This window comes from Capsicum annuum, chromosome 6, assembly GCF_002878395.1.
Source record: "Capsicum annuum cultivar UCD-10X-F1 chromosome 6, UCD10Xv1.1, whole genome shotgun sequence".
Classification (NCBI taxonomy): Eukaryota; Viridiplantae; Streptophyta; class Magnoliopsida; order Solanales; family Solanaceae; genus Capsicum; species Capsicum annuum.
The window spans coordinates 142,316,224-142,326,910 of NC_061116.1; the positions used below are offsets into that span (position 1 = coordinate 142,316,224).

General features: G+C 37.0%; 1 protein-coding gene across 1 annotated transcript; it reads left to right on the forward strand.

Annotated features, from left to right (window-relative positions):
* The first annotated feature begins 1,687 nt into the window (after positions 1-1,687).
* On the forward strand, positions 1,688-8,449 carry LOC107873154 (importin subunit beta-1). The gene is made up of 3 exons (XM_016719897.2): positions 1,688-1,953; positions 5,116-7,536; positions 7,628-8,449. The coding sequence occupies exons 2-3, from the start codon at positions 5,123-5,125 to the stop codon at positions 7,824-7,826; spliced, it is 2,613 nt and encodes an 870-aa protein (XP_016575383.1). The 5' UTR covers positions 1,688-1,953; positions 5,116-5,122; the 3' UTR covers positions 7,827-8,449.
* The last annotated feature ends 2,238 nt before the right edge of the window (positions 8,450-10,687 follow it).

The following is a 10,687-nucleotide window of genomic DNA, read 5'->3' on the forward strand; positions in this document are numbered from 1 at the left end:
TAGAATGAGAAATTCCATATCCAATCGATAAACCAATCAAGTGAGCCAAAATTCACTCATTTATCCAACCATCCATGAATCCAACATAATACATATGTCAATAGAATGAAATATACTAAATAAGTCACCATTGATATCACATTAGCCTTTTTCATCAACAAGATACAACTAATTCCATATACACATGATCAGTAATATCATATAAGACCCCACACGGTCACACATAGCAAATAATATTTCAAACCACCAGACAACATAAATACATAGGCCTCCATACGGACACAACACAACAAATATAATCATTTCCATTAGTTTCTACATCCTTAACATGATTTTGTATCAACATTAGCTACCCAGCCCAATCTAAAGAAAGTTAAGTCATAACCTACCACGAATGTCAAAAATTGATCCGTAAGATTTCAACTGAAGCCTTACTCCCACGAATGGATTCAGAATCAACTAACACATAGAAATATAGAATCTATGCAGAAAAAAAAAGCCAATACCCATATTATCTATTTTCAAGTCGGGGTCAAAACACACTCCCGAAATGGATTTTCAAAAAAGAAGGGAGAAATCATAATTTTATCTTTGAAACATGTTTTTTCATATTTTTAAGAGTCTACAGCTAAAAATTCAAGTGAAAACGAGTTTAAACGAGGTCCAAATTGAAGAAAAAACATGTTTAAGCTTTACCGGCAAAATCCCCAAAAATTCTTTTTGAAATCAAGAATATGAAGTAATCGAGAGAAAATTTATAATTATAAGATTAAAAACTTATTCAAGTAAAAATGGGTTGAAAACGAGGTTTGAAGCAAAGAAATACAAGTTTTAGGTCTTCCGGGCCAAAATTCATAATTTTCACTTTAATCCGCGTTACAATAAGAATTAATAATAAAATTGGAGTAAAGTAGTTGAAATAAATATTTAGAAGCTTACCAAAGCTTAGAAATTGAAGAAATTGCTCAAAAGTGTGAAACACTAAACTCCAAGTTTCAATAATAGGGAAAAAGGCGAAACATGAGTATATATAGGGTCTAAGTCTTTGCAGACCCGTCGAAATTCATCCGAACTTCTGTGAACGCAAACGAAATATGTTACACTATCAAATTCGATGATTCGGACTCAATGGAGATATCATATTTTTGAAAGACGTCGTTTTCACAAAGTTGACCTCCGAAATTCAATTTCACAACTTTCTGAACCGAGGGTCAAAATGAGATTTTAAAGTCATAAAACCACACCAACCATGTTATCAACCTAAAATTGACGTTCAGATCTGCTAGCACAGTCCGTTTTTTCATTCTATGCACAAATGTTTCAAAATAAGTGAATGATTCACAATTCAAGATAGATGTTAGAAATTTTTTCCAAATTTACCCTTCATGAAATATGCATTGAGAGTGATGTATCATGTGTCTTTGCTTTTGAAGAGCGTAAAAATGAAAAAACATGATAAATTTATGTCTTTATTTTTTTTTTAATATGTATGTCAAAATTTAATAATTAACTTATTGTGAAACGGAGGAAGTATTACTTTAAAAATAGGTATACAATTTAATTAGAGGTATATTGATAAAATTACTTTTGATCGACTAATTTCATTAACCCGACCAAAGTAAAATAAGTACTTACGTTAGTTGTTGACAGTAGGAGTTAGATATTACTCCACCAATCAGATCATTCACTGCCGCGCGTGTAGAAGCCAATTGGATTTTTCAAACTTATCTGATCCCTGCACGTTGCAGATTAATACCCAATTAAATTAGAAGTGGGGAAAACAATATACTAGTAGTAGCACAGATATAATAGATTTGCATAATAATAATTCTAAGTTCCCCTTTAAATTCGAGTGATCTCTCACTCTTTCCTACTCTCTCTCTCTCTCTCTAGGGTTTCAGTTTAGGCGCCGTTTTTATTCATTCAATCCCACACTGTATCTCTAATTTTCAGGTAAATTCACTCATTTTTTTTCATTATATGTTTGCAAAATTGATTAATTTTTTGTATAACTGATTTTAAGCTTCATCTAATGTTCAATAATTGAACTTTAGGTTTATTCGTCTTTCGTTCCGATCTTTTGATTCACTTATTTGCATTTATACTTGTTATTGATTGTGTTTTTGAGTTTGGACTGAGATCTAGTATGCCCGATGATGTGCTCAGTTAATTTTATTGAAATTGGAAGTTCTCCAAGTGATGTACTTTACATGAACTAGGTTTTGTAGTCGATCCGTTTAATGATCCTATCTTCATGAATAGTTTTCAGTAATTGCGGCTTATTAAGTTGCTATTATGTACACCTTAAAAAGTGAGGAGTCATTACTTCTGCTGTTTGATTGAGCTCTGGAGTGCTTTTGAAAACACAAAAGGATTTTTTTTGCCTCAACAGTCTGCATAAACTTTACTAATTACTTGCAGCTGAGTGATTTTTTTTTGTGTGTGTGTTGTTTTTTCTGTCTACACACACATACGTGTAATGGATCAATCAAGTAATGAAGTGATAAATAGAGTATTGTCCCACGAGGAGTTGCAATTAGTTGTTGGCTAAATTAGTTCTAAGTTGTGCAGACTTTTCACTTTCAATGCCACACCCGTGTCGGATTCTTCAAAATAATGACACTTTTGACGAGTCCGAGCTACATAGAATTAGACTAATTCTACTTTATCAAGTCAAACAAAAAGTTGTGATTGATTTTATTGAATTGTTAGACTATTGAAAATTACAAAATGGTTGCAGGAGGCGGTCAATACACTTATTACCTTATAACCATTGGATATCAGTGATGGAAAATATTTTAGACTTGTGGTTTATTTTAACAATCCTATTGAATTCTTCAAATACTCTTTACTTTTTATTTTTTATCATATATTAATTAACAAGGCTAACCTTCCTCGTAGCAAACTTTCAATTTCTACTTGCCTATTAATTGATGTAATGCAATATATTTTCATGGAACAAAGCTTGCTTTGAAGGGCAGGGAACTCATATTTCTGGAACAAAGCTTACAAAATTTGTGTTTCTGGAACAAAGGCAGCTTAATAGATAGTTTGAGTCAGTATATGGATTTAGTGGACATGCTAGGAAGAAGAGTATAGGACGCTACTTTTTGTTTTATGGTGTTTCTGTTTCTTTTCCTGTACCATCTTGGTACCTTTTAATAAAATATCTACCTTATCAAAAAAACTTCAAGAATATAGAAGTCTTGTAAAATTATTAAACAACAACAACAACAACATTACCCAGTGTATTCCTAGAAAGTGGGGTCTGAGGAGAGTGAAGTGTGTGCAGTCCATACCACTACCTCATATGAAGTAGAGAGGCTGTTTCCGATAGGCCCTCAGCTCAGGACAAATAACAGTATAACAAACAAAAAAACATAAAAATAAACAACAAAATGGGATTACACACTTTTAGATAATAATAGAAACAAGACGCTAATAGAGTAATACTATAAACTATCTATTCGAGATCACAAACATCACCAGAACACTACAAACAAGAAACTACAGGCACAGATACAAACAAAGCATTCTTCCCTACTATTACCGACACACTCCTACCCACTAATCCTCTGCCCTGATTCGGGCCTCCACACCTTCCTATCAAGGTTCATGTCCTCCGTAAGCTGTTACCTCTCCATGTCATGCCTAATTTCCTCCCTTCAATATTTCTTCGGCCTACCTCTACCCGTCCTTAAACCATCCATAGCCAGCCTCTCACACCTCCATACTGGAGCATCCGTGCACCTTCTCATCACATGCCCAAACCATTGCATCCTCAACCTCACTTCCCGCATCTTGTCTTCCACCAAAGCCACTCCCATCTTCTCTCGAATAGCCTCATTTTTAACCCTATCTCTCTTGTAAGTCCACATATCCATCTCAACATCCTCTTTTCCGCCACCTTCAACTTATGGATGTGGGAGTTCTTAACTGGCCAACACTCTGCTCCATCATAGCCGGTCGGATTGCCACTCTGAAGAACTTACCTTTAAGCATAGGAGGCACCTTCTTATCACACAAGAGTTCCGTTGTGAGCCTCCACTTCAACCCTGCATCAATACGGTGCGTGACATCCTTGTCAATCTCTCTATTCCCCCGTATCATAGACCTAAGATACTTGAATAAATAACCAATTAGATAAATTAATTAGTCAACTCAATATCCGAATGTCAACATTCATATAGAATGATAACCCTAGGAAAAATAAATTAGCTGTCCTAGTTCTTATCTTGTCACCAACAATTCGTTGTTGCATTGCAGAAGTTGATCTCTTTGTCTATTTGATGTGGTTACTTTTCAAGTTCTTGATTTGGTTAACCTTGAGCATTCAGTTTACTTTAAGTTTTTTGGTAAATGGGATAAAGAAAAGCAGCCATGGGATAGAATATGACTTTTAATCCTGTGTTTTGTTGGATTTTTTGTTTTGTTTATAAGCAATCCTGGAATTAATATTACTAGCTTAAAATAATGAATTCCAGGATTAGTTATACTTATACCACCATTGGTGTTGTTTTTGCACCACATTCAGTGTGAAATAACAATCCTAGGATCAAACAGTTAAATGACAAAAATGCTTTTCTCCCAATGTCCTTTAAGAAGACCAATGTTAAATATTAAAATACAAGGTTTTTCAAGATTACCTACTGTAAAACTAAACGCAATTTTTTTTATAACCATGGTGTCCGGGCCAGCTTTCATGCACCCTGACTAATTCCAGGGATATCTCCCACCTCCCACCAACCACAGATAACTTTGTCTACCAAGTCTAGGACGGATAGGAAGAACGAAGAATCACCTAGTGTTTTTTGTTTGTGTTGGGATTTGAATCTAAGACCTTATGTTCTCAACCGACTTCATTGACCAATAGGCCACACCTGTGGGTGCAAAACAAAACGCATATTATACTTTAACATTCATTTTTATTTCAATGAACCAAACATCTACTAAATAATTCCATTATTTTTTAGTACTGTATTGTAATCCATATTATAATCCAGTACAAATTGTTGAACAACATGATCACTAAGTGGATTCTCTGGTTGTTCAAACACTATTTGGCGTTTATGAACCTGAGATATCTTACATAGGGGATATCTCATGTGTTTTCAGGAACCATATGGCTATGGAAGTCACTCAGGTCCTTCTAAATGCACAATCAGTTGATTCAGCAGTGAGAAAACATGCAGAAGAAACATTGAAACAGTTTCAGGAGCAAAATCTTCCTGGTTTCCTGCTGTCTCTGGCAGGAGAGTTGGCTAGTGAGGAGAAGCCAGTTGATAGTCGTAAGTTGGCAGGTCTTATACTAAAAAATGCTTTGGATGCCAAGGAGCAACACAGGAAACATGAACTTGTCCAAAGATGGCTATTACTTGATATGGCTGTGAAGACCCAAATTAAAACATGCTTGCTACAGACCCTCTCTTCTCTGGCACCTGATGCTCGTTCAACTGCTTCACAAGTCATTGCCAAGGTTGCTGGCATTGAGCTGCCGCAGAAGCAGTGGCCTGAGTTGATAGCATCACTCTTGTCAAATCAGCAGCTCCCTGCCCATGTCAAGCAAGCTACTTTAGAGACAGTCGGGTATTTATGCGAAGAAGTTTCTCCTGATGTCGTAGAGCAGGATCAAGTAAATAAAATCCTTACAGCTGTAGTTCAAGGTATGAATGCTGAAGAAGGGAACAATGATGTGAAGCTTGCTGCTACCCGAGCATTATATAATGCACTTGGTTTTGCTCAGGCAAATTTCAACAATGATATGGAGCGCGACTTTATTATGAGAGTTGTCTGCCAGTCCACTCTGTCTCCTGAAGTCAAAATTCGGCAGGCTGCTTTTGAATGTTTAGTCTCGATTTCATCAACATACTATGAGAAATTATCTCCTTATATTCAAGACATCTTTAGCATAACTGCAAAGGCTGTTAGAGAGGATGAGGAGCCTGTTGCTCTTCAAGCGATTGAATTTTGGAGCACGATCTGTGATGAGGAGATTGATATTTTAGAAGATTATGGGGGTGATTTTACTGCAGATTCCGATGTTCCTTGCTATAATTTCATCAAGCAGGCACTCCCTGCACTTGTCCCTATGTTATTGGAGACACTTCTTAAGCAAGAAGAAGAGCAGGATCAGGATGAAGTTGCTTGGAATCTTGCAATGGCTGGTGGCACTTGCCTTGGTTTGGTTGCAAGAACTGTAGGAGATGACATCGTCCCTCTTGTAATGCCATTCATTGAAGAGAACATCACAAAACCTGATTGGAGGCAAAGGGAGGCTGCCACTTATGCCTTTGGCTCGATTTTAGAAGGTCCTTCACCTGATAAGCTGACACCCATCGTTAATAGTGCGCTAAATTTCATGCTTACCGCATTGACAAAGGATGCCAATAGACATGTGAAGGACACTACAGCATGGACCCTTGGAAGAATATTTGAATTTCTTCATGGTTCAACAGTGGAGGTACCCATTATTACTCCAGGAAACTGCCAACAGATCGTTACAGTTCTACTTCAGAGCATGAAGGATGCTCCAAATGTTGCTGAAAAAGCTTGTGGTGCTCTCTATTTTCTTGCCCAAGGGTACGGGGATGTGGTTGCATCATCTCCCTTGACCCCTTTTTTCCAGGAAATTGTGCAATCCCTTCTCACTGTGACCCACAGAGAAGATGCTGGTGAGTCCCGACTTAGGACTGCTGCATATGAGGCACTTAATGAAGCTGTGAGGTGTTCACCTGATGAGACAATTCCCATGGTTTTGCAACTAGTTCCCATCATTATGATGGAGCTCCACCAGACTCTTGAGATGCAGAAGCTTTCATCTGATGAAAGAGAGAAGCAGAGCGAGTTGCAAGGTCTTTTGTGTGGGTGCTTACAGGTTATTATTCAGAAGTTAGGGGCCTCGGAGCCAACAAAGTGTGCTTTTTTGCAGTATGCTGATCAGATCATGAGCCTTTTCCTCAGGGTTTTTGCATGTAGAAGTGCTACTGTGCATGAGGAAGCTATGCTTGCCATTGGAGCACTTGCCTATGCAACTGGTCCTGACTTTGCCAAGTACATGACTGAATTTTACAAGTACCTGGAAATGGGTCTTCAGAATTTTGAGGAGTACCAAGTCTGTGCTGTCACTGTAGGTGTTGTGGGTGATTTATGCAGAGCTTTGGAGGATAAGATCACACCTTATTGTGATGGTATAATGACACAGCTTCTCAAGGACCTATCAAGTAACCAGCTACACCGTTCTGTGAAGCCACCAATATTTTCATGCTTTGGTGACATAGCCTTGGCGATAGGAGAGAATTTTGAGAAGTACTTGATATATGCCATGCCTATGCTCCAGAGTGCTGCAGAGCTTTCAGCACACACATCTGGTGGTGATGATGAGATGTTAGATTACACGAATCTTCTGAGAAATGGAATCTTGGAGGCTTATTCCGGCATATTTCAGGGCTTCAAGAACTCACCTAAGACTCAGCTTCTGATATCCTATGCACCTCATATCCTTCAATTCCTGGATAGTATTTATATGGAGAAAGACATGTAAGTATTCTAGTTCTCTTTTTTGCTCTATTCATGAAGGCCATTGGTGTTCTGATTTCCTGGATTTTTACCCCCTTTTCTCAAATTACAGGGATGATGTGGTAATGAAGACAGCTATTGGAGTTCTGGGAGATTTAGCAGATACTCTGGGCAGTAATGCCGGTTCTCTGATTCAACAATCAGTATCGAGCAAAGACTTTTTGATTGAATGCTTGTCGTCAGATGACCATTTGATTAAGGAATCTGCTCTGTGGGCCCAGATGGCTATTAGCCGTGCCATTTCAGTTTAAAGTTGTGGGTACTTGATGCAAACTTTTTTTTTTCATGTCCCTGCATGCATGTAGTTGTGTCGAGTCGGATCCAATATTGCATTCATGTGTCAAGTCATTGCCATTTTCTGACAATGGAAGAAATTTGCATTCAAGTTGTCAGACGCATGTATCAGCACCATGGGAGGGGTTATTTTGCTTTGCCATGGAGGTGTTGGGTCATGGTGATTGCTCAGGGGGGTGAAGGCCTTCCACTTTGGAGTGGATGCGATGTTACTGATGCTGTATATTGGGTTGGAAGGGAATTTTCTTGTAACTAGCTGAAGAAAACAAGGCTCCTGTCTTTTCTCTTTGCTTGTGGATCTGACCTGGTGCTCTAGCAAGAAATGCCGAGGTCCTGATGTTCCTCTTTTCTTCAAGGGGTTTTCATGGTCAGCATGTACAAGTCCCAGTTTTGGTAGTCTTGATACTTAGCCATAGCTTCTTTTGATTTTTCTCACAAATATATAAATATATTTTTCGTTGGTCAAGTCCGCGTCTTGTCGCAATCAGCTGGATCTATAGCATCATCTCATTCATTTCTTTTGCATGATTTATTGTGGATTCAGCTTATTATTTTGTGGCATTCCATAAGATTTCCTTCATATTTTACAACTCTTACAGAGTGTTGCATTTTCGAAGAGCAAGTATTGCTAATGCTGCTCAACCATGATTGCGTGTACTTTTTCCTGGTTACGCTGTTATTGTAGAGTTGTTTTTGACCTTTTAAAAGGACTTTTTTCCTTTTCTAGGACTCCTTTGTTCGTGAAATTCTAGTCATTGTCTTTGAAGAACATGATGTTGAAATGTCACCAATTTCGATGGCATTATAAGGAAGTGTGAGTCACTATTTTATGGGAGAGTTTTTTGGCCCATTACTTTTTCTTTTAGGTGTCCTTTTTTTTTTTAACTAGAGATCTCCATTTTTATAGGTAAAGATCTAAAAGTCATTTTTATTTATTCAAAAAAAGAAAATAGTGAGAGGATAAGACGTTTAATTTCCTCCTATGGCCTATGGGTTTTCCAAGTGCCGCATCTGGTATGAGGATTCTTTTTCCAGTTTTTAGTTGCGGCATTGCTACAAGTCGACACATGCATTTACGTTCTTTTGTTATTGGTGCTGCTTTTGGGGTTTAGCATGTGTTGTAATTGTATTCCAACATAGTATCAGTAATCAATCGAAGGCCAACTTATCATAGCAAATCTTATAATTTCACTATTTTCTTGAATCTTGAAACATTAGTAGAAATTTATTAGGTATCTTTATTTATTACTTCTATAGCGGGAAAAAGGCGCAACAATTCTAATTTGTTCCGGTCAAATTCAAGTGTATAGAAATGAGACGTAGGATCTGCTTGATTATAGATTTTTCAAGTAGTATTTGAGAAAAGACTTGCGCATAGTGTTTGGCCATACAATTTGTCATTGTTTGGCATTTTTTTTTAGCAAATAATCCAAATTCTCAAATACTCTAAAGAAAAAAAACTAGTACTTAAATTTTATTTTTTGGAAACTATTAAAAGTGAAATATATTTTTCAAATATAAGAGCCACACAAGATAGAACTTCACCCAAAAGACGTGAAAAAAATATTTGGGTATCTATAGCCAAACACTAGCATAGAATGCATCAATCTTTCCACCCTGTCCTTAAGATGACTCTGATTATTCTGTACATAGGTTAATTAGCAATACAACATTAAGGGTTTGTTTGGTGCAGAGGAAAATATGTTTCAATTTTTTATATTTTGTTGATAAATTTTTTCAGTTCTTGCATAATTTTGGAAGAATTTGTCTTCTAATTCCATATTAACCGTCTCCTCCTCACTTTTCAACACATCCCACCCCCATCTCCAACCCCCACCCATATTCCACCTCTATCTCCGATAGTATTTTTCCTAATTAAATATAAATATTTTTAAAATGATATTTTTGACTTGTTAAGACTTATCAAATACAAAAATTTGATATTTTTCCAACAGCTGATTCTATGCGTAACGAATCATTAGACATGCTCAACTATGACCAAGTCTGAAATTTCCCCTTTATGTTATCTACTCGGTGAAATTCCACTTCTGGTAGTGCCCTTCCACTACGCTTGTGTCTTTTACCTAATTGCATCCCTCTAAAAAGGTAAAGAAATAGTCTTCTTTTAATTTCATTTGTAGGTCACACTGCCCATCTCCTGTCTCAAGCAAGCGAGTGCCCTTTATGACCTCATAATGAAAACGTGAACTTTATTTTCCTGACCATTGAAGAAAGGAAGACCATATGTGATTGGTTTTGTAGAAAGTAGTTGACTTTCCTTTGTGCAACTCTCTTTGTTTTCTTCATTTCCAGATTAGTCATCAGTCCTTTCCACTAAAATCAAACATGAAGATTTATTCCTCAAGCAGTAGAATAATTAAAGGGCGGTGGGGGGAGCAGGCAAATGCTTATTAGGACAAAATGGAGATTGAAGAAAGTAGCCCACATGCATACAACAATCTATACTATTGCATAAAGATTTGCATCCATATTAGTGGCAGTTTGACTTACTGCTTGTGGCCTATAGGTATTGCATAAAGATTTGTACATTGCATTCATATTAGTGGCAGTTTGACTTACTGCTTGTGGCCTATAGGTATTGCAACTCATCATTGTACAGCCATTGGGTGGGTGCACAATCAAGAATCAACATAACTGCCTTACCATCTGAAAACTGTTTGGATTGTGAGACCATTTCATTTAAAAGTTTATACTATTTGAGATGATACCTTTTTATTTACTTAATTAAGAGGCTGTATGGTGCTGATTAGGAACGGAGTTATTATTGTAATAAAACTAGCATAACTAATACCATGCA